Source organism: Zosterops lateralis (assembly GCF_965231275.1).
Source record: "Zosterops lateralis genome assembly, chromosome: W".
Lineage (NCBI taxonomy): Eukaryota > Metazoa > Chordata > Aves > Passeriformes > Zosteropidae > Zosterops > Zosterops lateralis.
The window spans coordinates 22,954,878-22,980,629 of record NC_139801.1 but is presented as its reverse complement, the minus strand read 5'-3'; the positions used below and the strand labels follow the sequence as shown (position 1 = coordinate 22,980,629).

Here is a 25,752-nt window from a genome sequence, read left to right as displayed (position 1 = left end):
AGTAAGATCTTGATTAGGGGAATGATGGGTGTGAATGTTAGATCTGCTCCATGTGTACCAGATGACTTCATGTTTTTGAAAAATGGCTGTTGGGCATTTCATAAAACTGGAGGGCTTCAGAAACAAAGGGCAACTCTGATTCTTTGTTATGAATAATACCACAAGGAGGACTTTAAAAATAATTTATTTGAAGAATTATGTTGTGGTGTCTTAAGAAAGATATTGTGACATATTTTTAATCTAACAAAAAAACCCCAATTATGTTATTGAATACACCATGAGCATCCTGGAGGAGTTCTTTCTCAGGACAGGCTGGCTCTGTTAAAAGCTGGCTAGGTGCTTCTGTGTTTAACATCTTGGCTGTGTAGGATTCGCATCCAAATTTTAAGTTGCTAATAAAATTCTGTGGGCAGTGAATGAGGCCTCTTGTTAGCATTATTTTCTTGTGTGTATACAAAAATATCTTCCTAATGGTACCATTTATTGTATACCTGTATTGTGCATTATCCAGTGTGTCTAGACAAGTGCCATGATGGCTGACTGTATACCCAGTATGATAGTATCCCTTTTTAGAGCAGCGAGGATTAAACTGAAGAGGATAAGTGTGGTATTTCCAGTAGGAAGGGCTAGTCTTAATGCTAGCAGAGGCAGGGTGTGCTCTATGGTGCTGGGACAGAGCGGCCTCTGAGCACTGTGATCTGGAAAACTGCCTTTCTGATCAACCTGACTGCTTCTTGGCTCTGTTTTGTCCTTTCTTCTTAATTTTGCCAGTTAGATTGTCAGACCCTGGGGTAAGTTATTTGTCTGCTTAATCAATTCTCAGAGCTATAAAATAATTTTTCTTATCTGTCTTGGGAACAGGATAAACAGCCTCTGCCACATGTCCCTTAATCTAGAGATAAGACAGTGTAGAACTGCATAGGCTTATGCTGTGCTACATGTTGTTAAAGCTGTTTTAAATTGTGTTTCAGGTTCTAAATGGCTTCTAAGAAGTTGGGATCTGAGTCTCATGGTAAGTGAAATTTGGTATCCCTGTCTCTTCAATAGGATGAATCTTACTATTGCTGCTGACTCATGTCCCACCCTAGGCAGTCCATAGAGACTAATCTGTTTAACCTCTGAGTATTTTTAAAAGAATTTAAGTACCTTGCTTTCCTTCTTAAACTGAAATTCAGTCTGTGACTGTTTCCTACTTGTTCATGACAGAATAATACCTTCCCCTTCCCCCCACTTCCTCCTTCAAAATCAAAGCTGAACTGCAGTTGTGATACTGATTTGATGTTTGCTGAAGTGTACACTAGATTTGTATCTCCTTTCTATGGAAGTCACATGAACAGCTGGATTGAAAGTGAGGCTTTTAATATATCATAGAACTATGCCTGCTTTTTGCTCAGCAGTGATTTTTTTTCCTAAATTGGACTAATCTGGTTCAGCAGGCAAGTGAAGCGAATATCTTCTACATTTGAGATGCATAGTGTCATGTAGATGATTGGTATAATAAAAATTATTTGCCTGTATATGTGCTTATCTCTTAAGGATTAATATTTCTGTGGAACATTAAAGTCCAGTTTGTTGTATGTCATGTATCTTCTTCAAATCAGCAATCATTCAATGAAGTACTGGGCAGTTCATGTGAAATTTCTAACATAAATTTTCATGCTATAGAAACTTCTGCTTTTAGAAACTCAGCATTGATCTTTCTGGATAATCTTTCTGATAAGAGGGTCCTGGAGAATTCCATTTTTCTTTCAGCTTTTTATTCAGTCTTGCAAGTAAAAAGTTGAACTACAGAATAAAAAATCCCTCACTTAAATACATGGTTATGGATTAATAAAAATGACCAATCAAAACTTAATTTTTATATGGTCTCCTTTGTGGCCCAGTGATCCTGCTGCAAGATAATGAATTTATTTATTTGCTATCTGCCAGCTTTTACCAGTTGTTCTCTTGTACCTATGAACGTTCTGAACTGCTTGTCTTTTGAGTCTATTTTTACTTCTCTCTTTTCCTTCCTAAACCAGACTAGCAAAGTCACTGCTCAGAGCTAGAATTCAATCTGTCTTAAATATTTCTCAAAACAGTTCAGTGTGGTGGAACATGCTCCTGGCTTCAAAATAACAAAATCAAAACAAATGGTTCTGTAAGCTGGCTGCTTCACTTGTCTACTCTGTGTACCTTCTGTTCCTAATGATACCAGTGACACTGTCATGGTATTGTTTCTGAGAACTAGTAGAACAACTTCTTTGGCTTATTATGTCTTAAGAAATTAGCAAGGCAATTTTTTTCAGTTTTCTCTGGGGTTGTTAAGAATTAATTTGACCAAGTGAATTTTGGCTTCCTGTAAAGCATCTAGTCCAACAGCTACCTGGTTTTTATCAGTTCAGTGTCTCTGGCAGGCTGATGAAATCAGTCAATATAGTTGATGTATCTCTTGTACTTATTATTGAGCTGCTTATTGGAGGTTAGAGGACTGTCGTTGAATCACAGAATGGTTGAGGTTGGAAGGGACCTCTAGAAATGGTCATGTCCAAAACCCTGCTCAAGTAGAGCCACCTAAAGCACCTACTCAGGACTGTGTTCAGATGGAGATGAAGATGGGATGGAGAGGAAGGAACACTTTTCCTGTTTTGGAGGGTATTCTTGGTATACATCTATAACTATGCCTAAGCGTGTAACTTCAAATGCTCTTGTCATTTGAATAATTGGAAGTTCAAGCTTAAGTTCCAGTAATTAGTACCATCTAGAAATACAGCTCTCATCTATTGCACAAAAGGTTTTGTTATATCAAGTGCAGTATGTTAATATTGCTGTTGAATTATCACTGTCACTATATAACTTTAAAGCTTCTAATCCCAGTTTCTGAGAATTATGTGTGTTTTGTGACCACAAAAGCTAAGTTCCACTTGGTTTCAAAACTGTTCCCCATTTATAACTAGTAACTGGTTTTATCTGAAATGTTTCCATTTTGCTACTGCAAGACAACAAAATTGTCGCTTGATGAGACACTTAAAAGGGCTTACGTTTTTCTCATGTACTCTGAGTTACATGCATCGGAGAAATACCAACAAGATATTCTCAAGAGGTAAAAAGAAGAAGAAAAACTTTACTGGCAACTTCAGAAAATCAGAGAACCTTGGCAAAAGGTTTAAAGCAGCATTCAATCAATATGAAACACTTCACAAAGTATTAACTTAGCCCATTCAACTTAACAAACTCCAAGTCCATCCAATTTTAAGTTACTCAAAATTCCAAGAAGAGGGAATTAGAAGAAAAAGATAATGAAAAATAGAAAAAAACAAACATAGCTACCACTCCTAGTTCCAGTGGTGTTCAGCTAATAGAAATTCCAAAAGGAGGTAGAGTCAAGCAAGATGTGCTTGCCTTGTCTCTCAGGTTAAATACCCTTTGGCTTTCCTGGGCCATTCCCCCATGTGGGACTTCTGGTTATCTGGCCTCTCTGGGGCTAGACTTAGGCTTCAGAGGTGGGGTGTGGAGCATTGCCTCTGGTGTGATAGTTGTGAGAAACGATGCCCAGTTTTAAAATTTCAAGGGTTTATTAAACTCTAACAAAATACAACAAAAAACTGAATAAGGAGAAAGAGCAATGCTGGGAGTCTCTGTGACTAGCAGACACGTGCTCATTTACAAAATGGATGTCCTGCTTTTTATACCTTTGGCCCCTCCCAAAGTCTTGTCAGTCAACTCCTTCTCTGCCGTCCATTGGTGGAGATCACTTTCTTACAACTTGATTGGAGGTCAAGTGTTGCCATGCTGCGCCTCCTAGTAACTAGCTGTCCCTCCCCAAATGCCCCGACTACCAAGGCCATCTGGTGACAACAATACAAGGGGGAGGGGAAAGAGGACTACAGGAGGACATCTCACAATAATATAACTATACATCTACAAAACTTCTTCTAACATACGCATAATATTTATCTCTTAATTGTGAGAGCCAGCCATCTTATTACTTATCTATAACACAGTGATTGGCAGCCACCACAGGGTTGGGATACAGGCCCAGGGAGGCATGGGGTCTATGGGGCAGTGCATTGCCTTGCCAAAGGCAAGGCCCAACCTGCCCCTTCCCTCACACACATGTACCCAAAATTTTTCAAGCCAGCAATCTCCTCCAGTCTCTCATAGCTACCAAACTGGAGGACACTTCTATGAGTTGGCCAGCATATTATACTGAAGTCTTACTCCTGTAGTAGAACCTTGGGCCAGGAGTATCATATGGTACGTGGTGTCAGAGATGAGACTGACAGGTACAATTTTACCACGGCTATTCTCAGAACTTCCTCAATATGCTTTTAACTGCTAGAAGTATGTCATGGTTTGACACTGGCTAAGCGCTAGATACTCATGAAAAAACTATTCACTCATTCTTCTCTAGTATAGTTGAGCAGAGGAGGGGGAAAGAAAAACTGAAGGGCTCATGAGTTTAGATAAGGATTAGGAGAAAACACATTAGGGCAAAAGAGGTTCAAAACTTAAAAAGTATAAAGAAAAAATTTATTAACAGAATTAAAATTAACAGAATTAAAAGAGGATAATGGGAACTAAAATAAATCTTTAGAACACCTTTTTCCCCCCTCCAGCCCTTCCTTCCTTCCCACTGACAGCACAGGGAGACAGGGTGTGAGAGTTTTAGTCAGTTTTTCACTCAAAATCTTTCTTCAGTTTGCTTAGGGAGAAGAGTCTCTTCTGCTATGCCATGGGGTCCTTCTCACAGGAGACAGTTCTCTGTGAACTTCTCCAGTGTGGTTCTAATTTTCATGACTAGTCGTCCCACTCGAACCTGCTGTAACATGAGTCCCTCCCACAGGCAAAAATAGGCTTCCCAAACTACATGGCATGGGTCATTTTTAGTCCATGGGGTGTAGTCTTTTAAGGATAAGCTGCTCTAGTATGGAAGCAAGGGCCCTCTTTCTCTACCTCTGGAAGCAAGGGTCTTCTCTTTCTTTTAAATTTCCTACTAGATTACAGCTTTTCAGCATCTAGTCACTCCAGCATGAGCACCTTTTCTCATAGGCTGCAAGTGGATCTCTGCATCCCCCCATGCACTTCATGAATTACAGGGAAACAGTTGGTTGTATTACAGTCCTCACCATGGCTTGTAGAAGAATCTCAGCTTCAAAGTTTGGAGCACTTCCTCCTCTTCCTTCCTTTCACTGACCTTAGTGTTGCCATATGTTTTCAACTCACATGTCTTCACTTTTTCCTTTTCTCTGACTCAAGAGAAAATTGTTGTCTGTACGTTCATTTATTCTCAAGTTCTATCACTTGAAAAGTTCTTATAGAGTTTTGCAGCACTGAAAGGTTGATCTCATCTGGGGTCCGTATCAGGGAATTACATGCCGTGCCCCTTGCTGTTGGCCATGTAGTCCTCACTGGCACCTTGGGGGCAGCGCTGACTGCCCTGGCACTGGCACCATTTGGTGCCTAACTTCATGCAGGGCACCGAAAAGGAGAATCCATTGCTGCCACCTCTGCCCTTCTGCTCGCAGCACAGCTGGCTAAAAGTGGCTAAGCAGGCAAAGTTCACTGCAAGTCATGCTGAGATGGTAGCGGCCGCATGGCCCCAGCCGCTTCCAGTGTTGGCTGCGTGGCCACTCTCAGCAACAGGAGGGCCCCAGCTGCAGCGCCTCCCCAGCCCTTGGAAAAAAAAAAAAAAGAGGACTGTGCACATTTTTTTTCCTTCTTAAATATGTCATCACAGAGGCATTACCAACTTCTCTAATTAGGCCAGCAACATGTCCATTGTTAGAACCTTCAGGGATTGGCTCTTCTGGACATAGGAGGTATTGAATTTCTCAAAGAGCTAGGTAGAATTAGCTTTGTGAGGGTTCAATAACTCTAAGGGTGTCCAGCACCTTATAGAAAATGGTTTAATCAATAGCGAGACAGCATGATCAAGTATGTCTTGAAAAAGCAAAAAGAAAGAAAGAAAATAATACAAAAACAAAGAGCAAAGCTGAGCACAGTATATGGACAGGTCCCATACACCTGCTACAACACCCCGAAAACGTGTGGAGCACCTTTGTTCTCTCTCTTATCTACTTAACAAACAAGAATGGTTCTATTGGCAATTTGCCAATAGAAAGAGGCACAGGCTTTGATGAACAGTGACAAGGTCCAGCAGATGCTTCTCTCTTGACACTGAGCCAATTGCCATGAGAAGGGTATGGAAAGTTCTAGTTAAACTTCCTAAAATGTCTAGAGGTAAACTGAAACCCTTTCCATATACAGGAATGCTTACTAGGGTGTGGAGGATGCCTTCCTACAAGTAGGAGCTTCAAGCAGCTTCTCTCTCAGAAGCTGCCTCTGTGGCTTCCCCCGCCCACCAAAAAATACACAGACTGTTTTAAACTAACACAAATAATGAAGTGGCTAGCAGCCATATTAAATAACAGTTTAAAAAAAACCCTTTCATTGCTCCACTTTGAGATGTGACTATTCAACCATGGCTTGTATAATGCTTCCTCTACATAGATTTTTCTTATTGCTTTAGAATTTGTCATTAAAAACAATTTGCGCTCTTACCCATCAGTGTGTTCAAGCAGAAGGGTCATCTGTTTACAAAAATAAAGGGATTCTTTGCTTTCTAGATGAGACTTTAACTTCATGTAGTGGGTTGATGATGGCCAGATGCCAAGCACCCACCACAGCCGCTCTCTCACTCTCCTACACAGATGCATAGGGGAGAGAAAATTTAACAAAGGGTTTGTGGGTTGAGATAAAGACTGGGAGAGATCACTCCTCAAATACTGTCACTGGCAAAACAGACTAAAATTAAAGATATTAATTGGATTTATTGCTAACAAAATCAGAGCAGGATAATGAGAATTAATCTAAACCCTTAAAAACACCTTCCCCCCACCTTTCCTCCTTCCCAGCCAGGCAAGGAGACAGGGAATGGGGGTTATGGTCCATTTATCACCTGTGGTGTCTCCCACTGCTCAGAGAGAGGAGTCCTTTCTCTGCTCCACCATGGGATCCCTCCCATGGGAGACGGTTCTCTTAAAACTTCTCCAACATGAGTCCATCCCACAGGCAACAGTCCTCCCCAAACTGCTGCAGTATGGGTCACTCTTCCATGAGGTGCAATCCTTCAAGGACAGGCTGCTCCATCATGGGCCCCTTTCTCCACAGGCCTCCCACAAGGTCACAGCCTCCTCTCAGGCATCCCCCTGCTCTGGCGTGGGTCTCCTCCATGGGCTGCAGGTGGATTTCTGCATCCCCATGTATCTCCATGGGCTGCAGGGGGACAGCTGCTTCACCATGGGCTACAGAGGAATCCCAGCTCTGGCACCTGGAGCAGCTTCTGCCCCTCCTCCACTGACCTTGGTGTCTGCAGAGTTGTTCCTCTCACATGTTTTCACCCCACTCTTCTCTGGCCGTAATTACAACTGTGCAATTGTCAAGCTATTCATGGGTTTAGGTCTTAAAGGGCCAAGAGCAGTTTCTAGTTAATATGAAGTTGTTTATTATTGTCGTAGTTTGAAAGCAAAACAAGTGAGAGGCTCCAAGTTAGAAATACAATTTAATAAGAAGAAAGAAAAAAAGGTAAAATAAAATAAAACAAATGCAATAATACAAAAGACCACTGACAGAGTCAGAATACAACCTGAGCAGGGTGGTGGAAGCAGTCCAGATGAGGTGGTCTTCCTGAAGCAGTGATCCTTTAGAAAGGTCTGGTAGCTCTGGTCCTCTGGGAATCCAGTGGGTAAGGGCTACTTGTACTGTCCCAAATCCCAGATTATATCCAGGTGAGAATGCTTGGCTCCTCCCCCTGGGCAGAGCATCTCAGAATGGGATGATGAATTGTGAAGTGGGTCCTTGATGGCCCATTAAGGAGAGATAGCTCCTGGAGGGAGTTACCTATGAGTCATGTGGCAAGGCATTGATGGGCCATTAACAGAAGACAGCCCAAAGGCAGGGGGCCTGGGAAGAACACTGCCCCACCTGGTTTCAACAGTTCATGAAGATGATGATAGAATAAATACTTTGTGTACATCTTACACTACAACCCAGGACAATTATATAAATGCATCAGTCCCAAAGGCAGGCAGTCCTAAATGTAGTCTTACTGAAAGCTATGAGGCTTAAGATCCCAGCGGGGCAATGCAGCAGCCTGACAGAGAGTCCCGGCCATGAGAACAGAGGCAGTTTTCCAGCCCTCAGGAGAAAGAGAGAGAGTCCCGGCTGCAGAACAAAGGCAGTTTCCCGGTGCAGGGAGAGAGAGACCCGTTCCCAAGCAACGTTCTCAGCGGCAGCAACCACAACAGCAAAAGCTCTGGCAGCAGCCCAAGCAATATAATACCTGACAAAGTTCTGGCAGCAGTTCCCCGGCAGAGCCCCATTCTCTCTTGTTGTAAATGGTGAAGAGGGTGGACCGATTAATCAAAGGATCTATAAATAGATGCTATTTCCCCAAAACCAGGGGCTTTTTATCCATAAATCATAAATGCATATTCATATCCCTATCTATAGGTTACCAAATCCACTAAGGACACAATTCTAAAACATTCTTTCTACACCAATCTAAACCTGATTCTGAAAGTGCCTAAAACTACAAAGGATGGTATCAAACCTTACACAAAACCTACGCATATAGCATATCTATTAATGTAAAAAGCTCTATCATATAGTATATCTATTAACGTAAAAAATTCTATCTCATTCACGTAAAATTTGTACCTGCTCTGTCTAGTACTGTGAATGGTGTTTTACTATGTTTTTATTATGTCTAAAGCTAAGTTACCTGGCCTTAGGTCTCCAGGCCTTGTGCTGGCTGACAGCTTCTTAAGGCACTTAGGGTATATTTATTTAAAACTACACCCTAAACTTTGACTTCATGTTTACATGGCTTAATGTATTTTAATTTCTCTAAAGGCTTTAATTTGACCCCTTCATTTTCTCTCTTTCCTTGGGGAACCCAGGGAAGGATGCATCCCAAAACACAATCACTTATTTTTTCTTTCTTCTTAAACATGTTATCTCAGAGGCCTTACCACCATTTCTAATTGGCCCAGCCTTGGCCAGCAGCATGTCTGTCTTTGGAGCTGCCAGGGACTGACTCTGCCAGACATGGAGGAAGCTTCTGGCATCTTCTCACAGAAGCCACCTCTGCAGCCCCCCAGCTACCAAGGCTTGGCCATGCAAACCCAATACACTTCACTAGACTAGTACTGTTCTGATTGGGCTGGAGCAAAGTGAATACTATATCCATCAATGTTTTGCTTCAGGAAGACTTTTAGTTTTCAAATGTCCTAAAACCCTTGGTGCATTTCTTAATGTGTGCTTGTGGGTTTTGTAGCACATTTGTATTCAAGATGAGGTTATGTCAGTGGTTATTATTAAAAAGAAAAGTGTTATAAATGCAATGGCAAATATCGGATTAACAAAGAAACAATTTATTAATAACACAATATCAATCACCAATAAAAGAGAAAACCACAAAATAGGAAATTAGCAGCGCCGCGCCGGGTGGATAGGAGTCTGCACGCCAGGGTACAAGACGCCCAAATCCACGCCGAATGGTCCTCAGTCCACCGTTTTATAGGATTTTTCTGCCCTGAGGCAGTCCAGGTGTCCAGGGTGGGCCAAATAGTCCAAATTTCTTTTCGATGGCCTTCCCGGATCTTGTCAAGTCCCGTTGATCCATTCCGGGAAGGTCTTTTCTTATGCCAATTGTACCAGTCAGTCTTATGTTGATTTCAGTGTGTACATCATGCCAGGGCATTGATGAAATCTGCATCGTCGTCAAGACGGAATTCTCCTTGCATTGGAAAGGATGCGATTCTTATCGGGGCTGGCTAGCGTCTTTGTTTGGTCTGATGGTCCTTGTCCTGTTTCGCAACTGGAGCCATGCAGGCTGGGGATGCAGATTGCTACCTACTAGACTTTACATTTTATTAACATCGTTCTTATTATACATTGGATTATTATTTTATACACGAATTTTTACACCAAATTTATCACAGTCCCCCGCCTAATAATTCATCAAATTAAAAATTCGTATCCTTTATTTATTTTGACCTCAACTCCAATTGAGGTCACATTCTTCCCAGTCCTCTTGTGAGGATTCATCACCTGGTTGAAGTTTTTGTCCCTCTTCAAATCTCCTCAAAGCTGCTGCAGCTCTCCCTTTCCCTTTTTCCTCCTCTAGCTTCATTAACTTGGACACTGTTTTCCCTTGTGCAGCTTCTGCGTCTAGGGGAAGGGAGGCTATCTGCATCCCTTGGACAACTGAGTGAATCAGTCGGATGAAACAGGGGATCAAACACGGGAGGAAAATAATGCCTGCAATGGAACAGGTTATGAAGAACACTAATTTCTTCCACCATTCCCCTTGCCCGAATAGCTGATCCCACCATAAGGCTTGAAGAATCGAATTCCACTTCTGGACCAGTACATGAGCCACCTTTTTAATTTCTTGGGCTAGTCCTTTGATTGTTTCCCCGTAGTCGTCAATCTCAATGCAGCATTCTGATTCATTAAATCTGCCACAAACCCCTCCTTCCTCAGCCAATAGATAATCTAGGGCAAGTCGATTTTGGTATACAAAGGCCCTCATTTGTGAATGTTGTTTTGCCAGAAGTTCCAAGGCATCTGAGGTGTGGTTCGAAACCACCTCTACCACTGCTTGCAGCCGAATCAACCTATTCAAGAGGTAAATGGGCGTCCGATATCCCCAACTACCATCGTTCGCCCAGGTGGCTGGCCCATAATACTTAATGATTCTTTCTGCGGGCCACTCCTCCTCCCCCCATTTTTGGTTGCCTCCAGCTACAGGTAGTTCTCGCCTTATCTCCCTTCTCTTTCGGTTCAATGTCTCAAAGAGAGGTGCTCCTAACAAATTACTTTTGGCTCTGGGCAAGGTAAAGAAAAAGGGTCTAATCATGCCTAAGGTGCAGGACCCCTTCCATTTCCTGGGAAGTTCACTGTAAGCTTTCTTTCTGCAAATCCAATATATTCCATCTGGTGCTTTCCAGCCAACATTTGTTCTACCTGGTTCATCCCAGTATTCTTTCAGGCCTACTAAGGCTTGGAACGGATTAGCCCCGGGACTCTTGTGCCAGCAAAGTCCCATGGTCTCGAACCACTCACAATTCTTTTCTCGAATTTTGCTCCAATATCCAGAGGGTGGCTCAGGTTGCCAGATCCTTGATTTATCATTCACCGTTAGGGTGTTTATACATGGAGTATAACCTACCAGATCGGTAAACTCCTTCCCTTCCCGGCTGATACATATAGTGCCGACTATTCTGTTTTCTAGAATCCATCCCTCCGGCCTTTTTATGATTTTTGATATTTTTGAACTTGCCCATTTTAGGAGTTGTTCCGGGGCTAGTCCTTCTCCTTTCCAAGGCCACCTTTCGGCTGACTTCAATCCCCCACAGATCCAACAATTCATCAGTCCTAATTCAGTGGCTATTTCCTGCATTAATTCTATAAAGAGGTTTTGGTTAGGAGCTGGAAATCCCCCATCACCATATTGTTTTTCCAATTGTTCATACTGCTCACTGAGCGATTTCAATCTTTCTTGTTCAATCCTCCTCTTTCTGGCCTCCGCTTCCTGTCTCCTTAGTTCCAAAGTTACCTGCTTCATTTTGCTCTCAGGGTCCATCCTCTCTTCGTCCCTTGAAAAACAAAAGGTCTGATCAAACTGTAAACACACACGATTATCACCCTGTGGCAATAGGTTGAAAACAATGGGTTCATTATTAAAGGAACCTACTTCCTCGTGTTTGAGGTTCCTTCCCTCCCAGTACAGCTTTCCACCCATGTTGCATATTCTTAATTTTGCCCTGTCGTAGCACAGAGAATTTACTTTAATATAGGCGAGGAAGGTACATTGCCTTTTTCCTCCAACCCAGACAGTTTTATTACATTGACCACATGTTTGTACCGGGTGCGGAATCTCGAGTTCACGCCTTTGTCTAATGTGTGAGTTAGCAGGGACCCTGAACTGTCCGTCCTTAAAACTTGCCCCTGAGTGTTTGCACCGGACCACTCCTTCCAATTTACAGAGATGAAATCGAGTGCCATTGGCCCAACAATCACCTAGCTGCTTCTCCAGGGGACAGTTCATTATCGGTCCGGTCTCTGGGGCTGTTAAGCACCACTCACACTTCACGGGAGGATTCTCCCCCAGATGCACCACTGGAAGGGCCCCCTTGGTCCAGCACACAGCTAGACTCAGGACTATCAGGATTCCCCACCGATATACCCCTCTGCCTTGCCCTTCGCCCGTATGTAAACATACGGCGGGGTAAACCATCTTCTCGGCAGCAAGGGTGTGCTTCAGGGGCCCGTGTAGTCCTGATGGCAAACCTTCTCTTGTAGGTTGCCCACCAGGATAATTTAATTGTGTCCCCTCGGCAAGGTACCTTGATGGTCCTCCGGCACTCAATTGCCAAAGCCTCTGCTTTAGCGTCCAATTTTCCCTTTATTCCCTTTGTGTAAATTTGATACCACTCAGGAGAATCTAACTCCAAAAGTCCGGCTCGAGTGGCAAGTATTAAGAGACGGCTTGTGTTCTCCTGCTCCTCAGTCAAACAATTAGAACACAGACCCATAGGTCGATTCCCTCCCCAACAATGGGTGACCCAATCTTGCTTACAGTACACGCATTCAAAATGAATAAAAGGGAAACATTCGCAGTCTGGGGTGATACAACTTATCTGAGTGGTCATTTAGGTTGACGCCGAAGCTTGATCTTTAGTTCTCCTGGAGGAGTGGTGACCTTCCAATCCGAGGTTTTTGGATCCTCGATCTTTTTCACCCTTGACGAGTGAGTCCAACCCTTTTCTGCAGTTGGTACTGCGGTGTCAGTGGTTAGCAGTACTAGGAACGGTCCTTCCCAATGCGGGGCGAGACGAAGTTCCTTTCAAGTCCTGATCAACACTTTGTCTCCCGGCTGAATCTGATGGATTGCAAATCCGAGAGGGGCACTTTGGGGAACAAGTCCACGCCTTCGGAGCTCCTGTAAATTTTTGTTTATAGTAATAAGATAAGGTTGTAATTGCACATCCTTGACTCGGGGATGTCCCACCGGCATTCCGTGCTTGTATGGCATTCCATACAACATTTCAAAGGGGGACAGCCCCGTATCGGAGTGTGGCATGGTTCTTACATTAAGCAGAGCAAGGGGAAGGCATTTTACCCAACACATTTTTGTCTCTAACATGAGCTTTGCCAGTTGTGATTTCAAGGTTTGATTCATTCTCTCCACTTGTCTCGAACTTTGGGGATGCCAGGGGGTGTGATATTGCCATCTGATTCCCAAAGCCTCTGATAATTGTTTCATGATTTTTGATGGGAAATTAGTCCCCTGGTCCGAATCTATGCAATCCACAATTCCATATCTAGGGACTATTTCCTCCAATAACACTTTGGAAATCGTTTGGGCCGTAGCTTTTGCCCTTGGATATGCCTCTACCCAATGTGTTAATTTGTCCACTATTACTAATAGGTATTTATACCTCCCAACTTTTGGTAAGTCGGTGAAGTCCACCTGGATCCTTTCAAACGGCCTATATGAAAGAGGATGACCTCCCCAGGCCGTTTGTCTGGATCTCGATCGATTCACCTTCTGGCAAATCACACACCCTTGTACCTCCTGTTTAGCTAATTCAAAAATTCCCTTGCACCCGAAAAACCTCAAGAACTGGTCAGCCAATGCCCGAGTTCCCCAGTGAGTCTGTTCATGCAAACGTCTCAGGATTCCTCTGGCTGCACTTTTTGGAACCAATTCCCTCCCATCGAGTAATTTCCATTTTCCCATTTCCAAGACCCCTCCCATCTCTTTGAATCCCTCAATGTCCTTCTCGCAGGGGCATATTTGGATCTCGGGGTCCTCCTCCCCGATCACCTCGGGGACGCTCACCGTGAGCAATGCTGCCCTTTTTGCCTCCTGATCAGCTAGGTTATTACCGCGGGTTTGGAATTGTAGTCCGGCCTGATGCCCTTTCACATGGACTACCGCAATCTCTGGGTTCTTTGATTGCCTCCACGATTTGTTGAATTATTTCCCCGTGGACCAGGCCTTTCCCTTCGTATTTATCAAACCTCTTTCTTCCCAAATTTTCCCAAACGTATGGACCACCCCAAACGCATAACGGGAATCTGTGAACACGGTCCCCCTTTTCCCTTTCATCCTTCTGAGAGCCCTTAAGAGAGCATAAAGCTCGTAAGCCTGGGCCAGCCATTCGGGTCTCAGGGGGCCCGATTCCACCACCTTTCCCGTTCCACCATCCACCACTGCATAACCTGACTTCCTCTTCCCTTCTACTACCTTTGCAGACACATCCACAAACCATTTTTCTCCCCCCTCCAATTCCTGGTCCTCCAAATCGGGTCTTACTTTTGTCTGGAGTTCCACGATCTCAGCACAATCAGGCAAGAATTTCTCAGAGGTGTCTCCAAACATGAATTGATCAGGGTTCCGTGCAGAGGTGGTTTTTAACTCTAACCCAGGGGAGCTGATCAGAATGGCTTCATATTTCAGAAGCCGAGAGTCAGTCAACCACTTTTCTGCCTTTTGTTGTAGAATACTTCTCACATCGTGAGGGGTATAAAGTACCAAAGAGGCCCCGAAGGTAACTTTCCTCGCCTCCTCTACCAGGAGCGCCACTGCTACTATGGCCTGTAAGCACGTAGGCCATCCCCGGCTCACAGGATCTAGGATTTTTGATAGAAAACCTATGGGTTTTCTTTTTCCTGTCCATTCCTGAGTCAGGACTCCTTGTGCTGTTTGCTCGCTAACATCTACAAACAACTGGAATTCTTTATTTACGTCCGGGAGGGTCAGTACTGGGGCAGTCATGTTCTCATCTTTTAATCTCTGAAAGTCCAATTCATCCTGATCAGTCCACTTCACTCTATCAGTGTTTAACCTCTCATAAAGAAATTTTACCTTCTCACTGAAGCCTTCAATCCATTGCCTACAATAACCCAGGAGCCCCAAAACTTGACGTATTTGTCTTTTAGTTTTCGGAGCGGGTAATGCTATAATTCCCGCGACCCTCTAAGGGTCTAATTTCTTTTTCCCTTGGGATAGCCAATGACCCAAGTATTTCACTTCGGGCTCCGTGAACTGCAGTTTGGATTTAGAAACTTTCAAACCCTTATCTCCAATGAAATTCAGCAATGCCACAGTACATTCCCTCACGCTTTCCTCAGTGGGTCCAGCTATTAGCAGATCATCTACGTACTGCAAAAGTTTTGTCCCTTCCTTCGGGGTGAATTGAGTCAAGAGGTGCTCCAGAGCCTGTCTGAACAGATTAGGGGAGTCCACAAATCCTTGGGGAAGCACTGTCCATCTTAACTGTTGCTTTCTGTTGGTATTGGGTTCCTCCCACTGAAAAGCAAAGTAATCTCTACTTTTCTCATCTAAGGGGCAAGTCCAAAAAGCATCCTTTAGGTCAATCACACTATACCACACGTCCTCGGGTGTGAGTCGATTCAATAAAGTATACGGATTGGCCACCACCGGAAATCTAGTCCTGGTTTGAGCGTTCACTGCCCTTAAATCCTGAACTAGCCGATAACTTCCATCTGCCTTTTTCACAGCCAGTATAGGGGTGTTATGGGGTGACATGCATGGTTCTAGGGTTCGTCCCTTCAAGAGGTCATCGATTACCTGTTTTAGCCCCTTTCTCCCTTCCAGGGGAATGGGATACTGTTTGACCCGTATAGGGTCCTCGGGGTTCTCAATTGCGATGTGAATGGGGTCAATTTCTAGTTTCCCCACCTCTCCTTTAGAGTGCCATACTTCTGGATTGATGTCTGCTTCGTCCTTCTCAGTGAGCTTAAACATTTTCACCACCAGATCGGAACTTTTTACAACTATGCTAATTCCCAGGGCGATAATCATATCTCTCCCTAACAAGTTGTAATCAGCTTCCTCCACTAACAACAAGTTTCCCAAACAGACTTTGTTTTCCGACTCAATTTCCACATTCTCTAACACCGGCACTCTAAAAGGGTCCCCATTTGCACCAATCACCATAACTGTCTCCTCACTGGCCATGCACCCCTTTGGTAGATGCTGTAACGTGTTCCTTTCTGCCCCGGTATCTACCAGAAAAACTGTTTCTTGTCGCTGGGGACCTACTTTCAATTTTACCAGGGGCTCGTTAGATGTTCTGGTCCCCAAGGTGAAGAGTCCCTGACACCCCTAATCCTCCTGGAAGATCTTTTCATCTTTCATTCTTTTCTTGCAATCCCTCCGGAGGTGTCCTGCCTTTTTGCAATAGTAACATTCCGGCAGTTCCCTCCTTGTGACTGGGGCCGTCTTGCGGGGGCCTTGGGGCTTTCGGGATAAAGTTTTATACTTACCTGATGCCTGCTCCTGTCTTTGGACCTCCTTTACAGCTGCTACCAGAACCTTAGCCTGTACCTTCTGTTTTTCATCCTCCCTCCTCATGTACACCTTCTGTGCTTCCCTCAGCAATTTTTGCAAGCTCTTATCTTGCCAGCCATCTATCTTTTCCAACTTTCTCCGGATATCCTCCCAAGATTTTGCCACAAATTGTGTCTTGAGCAACACTTCCCCTACAGGGGAATTAGGGTCCGTCCCAGAATATATCTGCAGACTTCGCCTCAATCGCTCAATCCATTCAGTGGGGGACTCCTCTTTCCCTTGACATTCATTGAAGGCTTTACTGATATTCTGACCCCTTGGGACGGCTTCCCGAATACCTTGGATCATGATATTCCTTAGGTCTATCATGCTCCTTCTACCGTCCTCTGTCTGAGCGTTCCAGCTCGGACTAGAGCTGGGCCATTTTTGATCACCGGGTGTCCCCTGTGGGTTGCGCCTGTCCCAGTCTCTAATACTTGCCTGCTTTATCATTTCTCTCTCCTCGTTGTTAAACAGAGACCTCAGGATTGCCATCAGATCCTCATAGGTATAGATACTACTTCCTAAGAACTCATCCAACCTATCTGCCACACCAAAAGGATCATCCAACAATCGTCCCATTTCCTTTTTAAAAGCTCTTACATCTCCTGTGTTGAGGGGAACATTCACAAACCCGATAACCCCGGGGGCCGTCGGTACCTCCCTTAATGGGAGTAAACTGTGTCCCTCATTTTCGCTTTCTCCCCATTCATCACCCATCATCCTTGCTTTCAAGCGGGTCCTGCTAGCAGGGGGAGAACTGGTGGCAGTGGGTTGTCTCCCTTTTGCAGGCTGCGGGGGTGGAAATGCCGCCTGTGAGGCAGAGGGGATTCTTTCCTCCGCCCGTGCCAACCCTGGTTGCGGCGGAAAGGGTGAGTGAGGCCGTTCCCATCTTTGCGCAGACGGGATCTCAGAGGGGATTCCGGTGGTCATGGCGTCTATCGACAGGGGTGCCGCTGACGGACCCAGACCGGATGGAAGAGGTAGGAGAGGGGGTGGCAGCAGAGGGACTGCCAGCGGGGATAAGGGATGGGAAGCCTGTGTTGTTATGGACATAGGGCTCCCTACTTGGGATGCTTGTGCCCCCATAAGTTGGTTTTGGGGGTCCAAGGAAGCCGTGGGCACCACTTGATCCGGAGAGGGTGGTGAGTTCGGCCCATTGTAAGGAGGTGGGAGATGGTCTAGAGGGTCCCAGGGCTCGGTCCCAGTTCCGGGCCGCCCTTTCTGTTTCATCGGGAATAGTCCTGCTCGGGTGTTCAGCCAGAGCCGAGCATATTCCCTCTCCTCAGGGTCTGAGGGGCTCTTGTTTTCCACATAGCGATTCAGTTCACTGCATGTCCAATTTTCAAATGATCCTAACACCGGCCACGTAAGGTGGCTCCTCAGCTCTTCACCACCCCACACATCCATGCAATAGTACACCATCTTTTCTTTGGATTTCCCTTTCCTCTGAGGGCAATCTCCCCAATGTTCTAACATTTAACCCAGGGGACTATTTCGGGGGATTTTCATAGTTCCCTTTCCCTTACCGGAGGGGAGTTTTTCTGTGGTCTTTTTCTGGGGTTTGCTCTTTCTCTGTCCCATGTTTCACAAGTCTTTCTTACCAAGTCTGCAAATTCTCTCCGAGTCGGCTTTCTGCCTGTGCGTTGTGTTTCTGGTTTTTCTCAGGGGACTGGGGCTTTTCCGATTACTCACCCCTCCAGCGAGCTGTGCCGAGGGGTCCCTGATCGGTACTCAATCCTTTCCTGGATTCTATTTGGACCCTTACCTTTGTCCGCTGGCAAAAATGGTTTACCAATTCCCGAGCTCTACAGGACGTACCCTTCCCCTTTTTGCACACTCCGTGATCGGTCCCCGAGACTTCCCTAGTCCCAGTTTTGACGAGTGATATGAGAGAGTTTTCACACGAAATCGCTTCCTTCGTGGTCGACCGTTCCCCTCGCGGGAATACGGAAATGCGACCTTGAAGTCCACACTCTCTTCGTGATCAGATCACGTCTCACACACTCGCCCGATCACCCGCTCAAACAGCAGTACTTACAGCTCCTTTTCCTGCGTGGATGTCTTCGTGCACTTAGACGTTTTACGAGCAATGTCAGCCGTGGCTTTTTGAAGGCCCTTTGCCTTCCTGAGCTCTTTTTGCCCCTGGATCCGTCTTTTCCCCTGTCCTTTTTGTGGTTTTCTCGTTCCTAAATTTGGTTCGGAGGTTCGGGTGGAGCCGCGGGGTCTCCTCACTCACCAGGCCGCCAAAATCAGCGGGGGTACCCCCCTGGATCGCAGGTCCCCTCAGCTTCCTCCAAATCCGAGTCACGGCACCAAATCTGTTATAAATGCAATGGCAAATATCGGATTAACAAAGAAACAATTTATTAATAACACGATATCAATCACATATAAAAGAGAAAACCACAAAATAGGAAATTAGCAGCGCCACGCCAGGTGGATAGGAGTCTGCACGCCAGGGTACAGGACGCCCAAATCCACGCCGAACGGTCCTCAGTCCACCGTTTTATAGGATTTTTCTGCCCTGAGGCAGTCCAGGTGTCCAGGGTGGGCCAAATAGTCCAAATTTCTTTTCGATGGCCTTCCCGGATCTTGTCAAGTCCCGTTAATCCATTCCGGGAAGGTCTTTTCTTATGCCAATTGTACCAGTCAGTCTTATGTTGATTTCAGTGTGTACATCGTGCCAGGGCGTTGATGAAATCTGCATCGTCATCAAGAAGGAATTCTCCTTGCATTGGAAAGGGTGCGATTCTTATCGGGGCTGGCTAGCGTCTTTGTTCAGTCCGATGGTCCTTGTCCTGTTTCACAACTGGAGCCGTGCAGGCTGGGGATGCAGATTGCTACCTACTAGACTTTACATTTTATTAACATCGTTCTTATTATACATTGGATTATTATTTTATACACGAATTTTTACACCAAATTTATCACAAAAGCATAGTGGGAAAAAAACTAAGTGGGGTTTTTTGTTTGTTTTTTTTTTTTTTTTCCTGTACCAAAACAGTGTTGCTATGTAAATACCACATGTGTTTGTATTCTCCGTGGCTAGTATCAATTTCAGACAAACGAGAAGTCTCTACGAGGGGAGATGTTTTACAAGGGGAGGTGTTGTTTTGAACGACACCACTTAATGTGTCCATAGGTCTAATAAGATGAATATTTACAACACTTGAGTAATTTGGGCTGTGAGATCGGTGCATAGAGGTAATCCTGCTTCATTTGAATCACCCTATTTAGAGCATGGCTTGTGCCAGTGGGACTAAGCAGGGCATAGTAGCAGCAGTTGCACCAGACTGAGCAGTTGAGAGATCTGGTGGTCTCTGACCTGGCCATGATTTATTACGCTCAGTGCAAAGGCTGTCACAGTTGCTATTTCTACATAAGCAAATGCTTTGGCATATCCAGGTTCTCAAATTGCCAGTTCAAATACAATTTGGATGCCGTTTTGCAAATAACGATGTTGGTGGCTAGTTGAGGTGCCATCTGGATGCTGTGTTGTGCAATACTCAAATATGTCCTTCTCACTAATGAACAGTGAAAATACTATTATATTCTCCCTGGAACACTTTTTCATCCTGATGGTGCAGATAGGATGTATGTTATTTGGCCTGATGGTTTCAAAGCTGGAAGAAATACCACTTTTGTTCAACAAGACTATGGGACCAGACACTGGTGCATGGTATGAGAGTTTAAGTGACATTAGCACATTATGACAGGACCTGGGGGTCCTGCTCAACAGAAAGTTGAATATGAGTCAGCACTGCCCTGGGAGCCAGGAGAGCCAACTGTGTCCTGAGGGGCACCAGGCAAAGCATCGCCAGCCAATCAAGGAAGGGGATTGTCCCACTCTGCTCTGCACTGGTGCAACCTCACCTTGAATATTGTTAGCAGTTTTGGTCACCACAATAGAAGAAGGATTATAAACTATTAGAAAGTGGTTTGAATGGAGATGAGAGCTTTTAGATGAGTCCTGCCTTAGGCTTAGATTTCTGGCAGTGGCTCTATTTGAAGCAACCTGCACCTCAAATTGATCTCACTCACAAGTTCTTAAGAATGGCCAATTAGGTCTATTATAAAATTAATTATTTATTGTAGAATATGGGCTTATAATTGTTAAAGTTATTAAAGCTTATGTTTACCAGAAAGCCCTGTTGGAAAGGCACAACTGCAAGATAGATGGTTGGAAACCAGCTGGAGGGTGAGAGATAGTTATGACTTGTAGACAGCACACTGCAGCTGAGCCAGCCAACGGGTGCTCTTCTTCTGTTATGTTTTGGTTTTGTCTGGTTGAGATTAAAGGTATAAAAGGGGGGGTAACTTCTACAGTAAAGTGATTCCCTTTGCATGCACAAGGGGGTCCGTGCCTTTACTTCCATTGCTACAAATGACAGCCTATATCAGGACTTAAGATGTTACAGGACAGATACCATTCTGGTAGCAACTCCCACTGAAATCAAGGAATCAGCTGGCTGTGAAGGATCTGGGAAAAGGATCCAGGAAAAGGCCGGGAAGGATTGGAAAAAGATCCAGGGAAGGATCGGAAGAGTTTGGGGGAAGAACTCAAGGTCCAGTGCATGCACCTCACATTTAAAGTGAGTAGACTAGTGGGAGCAATAATAGGAGATGGAATATCCCTGGAACAAAGGAGGAGCTTGGGCCAGGTATGGCAGCTCCTATATCAGCAATCGATTAATGTGGCTGATGCAAACCTCAGCACCTTGCTGGATTGGGTGTCTAATCACAATAAAGATTTTCCCCTTAATGGGCCTTTTCGGTTAGAAGCCTGGCAAGTGGTGGGGCAGACTTTTTGATACCACTAGGGACAGCTATGCTGAAGCCTGCGGGCATCTCGCCATGTGGGGGACAATCATGGCAGCCATTAAAGAAAATGGCGCTAATATCAGCCATTATGTGCTATCAGAAGCTAGTTCCCCTAAACCCTTAGCGCCACCAGAATCCATATACAACTGTGAGATTAATACAAGCCCCGTGGAATTGCCTTATCCCGAGATTAACCCATACCCCGTGGAGTTACCTTACCCTGATGGAAATCCCCGTGCAGTCGGTCCCCTTGGCGCAGAGTTCCAGTGCCACGAGCAGGCGGCAGGCTCGCTTCCTACCCCAAATGGGGATGCAGTAATCCAGCGATGGCAAAAATGCCGATAAGCTGCCATGAAAGAGGGTGACCTGGCAGTTGTTACAGCTTGCCCAGTTGTATATGCGCCGAGTCAGTGCCTAGCTAATGGAGAACTGGACTATGGTCACAGCCTGGGGCCCCCGCGCAGCCCCGGCAGCCCCAGCCCTGCTCCATGCCTACACACAGACGTCTAAAATGGTGGCCAAGCACTGCCTCAGGGCATGCTTGGCGAAGGTGATGAAGCCAAATGACAGCAGGACAGCAGCCAGGTAGAAACTGAGGCCATGCAGCAAGGCGCTGGCCACGTAGGTGCCCAGCACAGTGGCAGGCATGCCTGTGAAAAACAAGGTTCACTTTTTTTTGGTAAATTTTAAGAAATAGATTTAATAAAAAAGCAAGACAATTAGGAGATAGAAAAAGCAAAGTACAGCTGGCAGGGTGACTTGGCATTTAGCCAAGTCCACACTGCTATATCAGAGACATTCTTTAAATACCCTTTCTATTGCATCAGTCTGTTGCATATTCATATTCTTCCATAAACTAGTTTCTATATTCTAGGAACTGTTTTGCATGGTCCCTTCTTGGGTCCACCTTTTTAGAGCATATGTGTTTTTTGGCTGTGTCTTCATTATCACCTCCAGCTTGGGCCTTGGTCCATACTTTTATCAGATTGTAGCTGCTGATAGTTGGTATATCAGTAGCAGAGTCTTCTTTACATGTTCACTGGATGTTATCCTGACCAGACAGACAGTTTAAGCATACTTATATCAATACTACCACTATGCCTAATTTTCTTTACTAATAGCAGAAATAAAAAACTTATATCCTATATTCTTACCACAATATTATTAATCATATAGCACACATCTTGCGAAAAGCCAATTTTATAATGTGCATTTATAACAGTGCCCAAGCACTGGCCAGTCTAGAATGCATGGGTGTGCAGCCAGTAAGACAGAAGCAGGTTGCAGTTTGTCACCACCTCTGCCATGGAGCGTGCCCGCCAGTGGTGGCCGTGCCTGTGCCCGTCATGGCTGAAGATGGCAGTGCGGGGCAGCAGGTGGTGAGCAAGGGGTGGCAGCGACTGCGAGCTGACAGCGCAGAGCCCGCGGCTCCCACCACAAGTCCCACTGTGGCCCCTATGGGCTCACCAGTGCGGGAGCGGTGGGCAGGCGGCTCCCCCAGTGCAAGAGCAGCCATATCGCAGCTACCCCTGGGCAGCCCAAAGTGTATTGGCAGAAAAGGCGGGCAAGCTGAGCACTAAGGAAGCGCAGAAAAAGTCCCAGCGTCTCAGGAACGCCTCAGAGCAAGTGGCTGCCTGCAACCACCTGAGCGAGATCCTGACTGCCCACAGCTGGTACCAGGAAAAGCCGATCAAGCAAGCCTTCTACAACACCAGGGTGATGAGAGCCTAGCTAGCTCAGTTGGTAGAGCATGGGACTTTTAATCCCAGGGTTGTGGGTTAGAGCCCCACGTTGGGTAACCCAGGCGGGGTGGCAGAAATGTCACTGCCACAGCTGAAGAAGCTGCTGCTTCTAGCTGCCAAGACCACTGAGCTATGGACATGCAAGCAAGATTTTGTTTTAAAAGGGAATACCCTCTGCAAGAGGACAGAAAGAAATAACCTCCACTTGTATGCAAAGCATTGCTATAGAGCTAGACCTTGCCTCCAAAGACAGCACTGGAGGTAGGATTCTGGTGCCTTGCCATGGTTGCTAGCAGGTTTCAACCTTTTGCTGATCCATTTCAGTAGTTTATTGAAGATAAAAATCCTTTACATGTGTTAAAATGGTTATTCTTACCTTTAAGATTTTGTTTTTTCTTAAAGCTATAGTGGTATTTTAGTTTGTAACTAAAAGAACTGTAACTGGGTTTTCGATCATCTATCTTGTCTGATTAATAACCATGTTTTGTTTACAGAGTTAAGATCTTTAATTTGTGTTTATGATGCTTCATGGAATTTTCACATTCTGCAAATTTTGTCAAGCCTCTAGTGTTGTGTCCAATAAAAAGTTAAAACACATGGTTCCTTAAATGTTTCTATAAATTACTTGACATGTAATTCTGTAATTTCCTACAGTATTGTTCTACAGGTGTAGTACCAAATACTTTTGCACAGGCCAAGTTATCTACAAATGAGGAAGCTTTTAGCTGCTTTCTGACAAAATTGAAATGCCTGGTACACACAGGGATCCAACCATAAATATTATTTGATGTTACTTGTGTGTCTATCTTTGATTATTCATACATTGTTTATGTTAAGGAAATATTAATAAAAGTTTATTTTTAAGATATATTGAGAAAACCTTCTCAGTCAAGGCTTCAGGCACTAATCAAGCCCTAGCTCTGGCTGACTAGGGAAGTGTACCATAAATCCCAGGTGGTTTTGTCTTAAAAAATGAAACCAAGTCACTTTGGCTTGTAAATTTGGTCTTATAAAAGCTGAACCCTCTTTTTGAGGTAAACTTGGGAACCTTGTTCCAGAAAAGGCTATCCAAGTCTAGCTATGACAGACCCTGGATAAAGGTAAAGCATTTATTGTTTTATCAAATGTATTATCTTACTGTTCATAATAAGTGCATGTTATCTAAATTTAATAGGTTAAAGTATGTTCGCCAACAGACTTAGACACCTCAGAGTGAGTTCTTAACTTCTTGCAGCAATGGGGTGTGTCTCACAATACCAGTATCCCCCACTCTCCCACAAGGCAATTAAAAACAAAAAGAGGGGGAGTTAGAGTGCCCTCATGACAAACTAGCTAAATCCTTATATGTCCTCAATTTTAAAAAACTGGACAATGGAAAAGACCCCTGGACTTATTAACATGGGGAAGGGGTTATGCCTGTGTCTCCACAGGTCAACATGTGGAGTGGGTTCCATCACGGTGTGTGCGACCTTTTGTCACACCGTCCTGATGTAGTTATTATGTTACAAGCATCTGTTACAGTTTTTGAGAAGTTGTTATGGCTATTATTGTTGTCACTGTTGTTAAAAAAAAAAATGAATGGGGGGGAAGATGTAGAATATGGGCTTATAATTGTTAAAGTTATTAAAGCTTATGTTTACCAGAAAGCCCTGTTGGAAAGGCACAACTGCAAGATAGATGGTTGGAAACCAGCTGGAAGGTGACAGATAATTATGACTTGTAGACAGCACACTGCAGCTGAGCCAGCCAACGGGTGCTCTTCTTCTGTTATGTTTTGGTTTTGCCTGGTTGAGATTAAAGGTATAAAAGGGGGGTAACTTTTACAATAAAGTGATTCCCTTCACATGCACAAGGGGGTCCATGCCTTTGTTCCCCATTGCTACAATTTATTGAATAGACACAAGATTAGCAGACAGAAGACTTTAAACAGACTACACAAAATAAAACAAAGAACTTCTAGTAGATGCAAATACAGTGCATAATAAAAGGTACCTATATTACAGCTAGCAAAGAAATAGTATAGATTGAGTCAATGTAACTTACCACCAAATTGATGATGGAGTACACATAAAGTCCTTTCACTCAATTCCCAGAAAAGTAACCATGGAGTTTGCATCCAGACTTTGGGGAGCAGCCCTACATGTTAGTGTGCAGATGACTTCTGCTTTGTGAAAGTTTTGTGTAGCTTTTATAGTTTGTAAAGTGAAGTGTCTGTCAGTCAGAAATTCCAGCACCTTATCTTCCTATAACTTTGTACTAGTTTGAAAACAAACCAGCAGGGGATTCCAAGTCAGTACTACAATTTAATAGGAAAAATTAAAATAAAGGCAAAGAACACTAGCTTAAACTGACAGTCAAGATACAACCTGACACCCTGCTGGTCAGGGTGGTAGTAGCAGTCCAATTAAATGGTGGCTGCAGTCCTGTTGAAGTGATAGATATGGTTCTGTTTAAGCAGTGATCCTATAGAGGGGTCTGGTCTTCCTCTGAAGGACCAGTGGTGGTTATGGAGCTCTCCTCCTCTGGGAATCCAGTGGATAAGGCTGCTTGTGGTGTTCCAAACCTCAGATTATATCCAGGTAGGAATGCTTGGTTCCTCCACCTGGGTTGAGCATTTCACAATGGGATGATGTAATTTTATGAGTCATGCAGTGAGACTTGATGGCCCATTAGCAGAAGATAGTCCCTGGAGGGAGTTATCAGGGATGAGTCATGGAAGTGATAAAGAACACTGCCCCACCTGTTTTTAACAGCTTATGAAGATGGTGATAAAAT

At 44.5% G+C, this 25,752-nt stretch overlaps 1 protein-coding gene across 3 annotated transcripts in view; it reads left to right on the top strand.

Annotated features, from left to right (window-relative positions):
* The window catches only part of LOC310922226 (ubiquitin-associated protein 1-like), a 72,941-nt gene that overhangs the window by 22,802 nt on the left and 24,387 nt on the right, over positions 1 to 25,752 (top strand). For all 3 annotated transcript variants that reach the window (XM_083882672.1, XM_083882671.1, XM_083882673.1), the window contains exon 2: positions 972 to 1,012. In XM_083882672.1, the coding sequence (XP_083738798.1) occupies positions 979 to 1,012 (34 nt within the window). In that variant the 5' untranslated portion in view covers positions 972 to 978. The remainder of the gene's footprint in view (positions 1 to 971; positions 1,013 to 25,752) is intronic.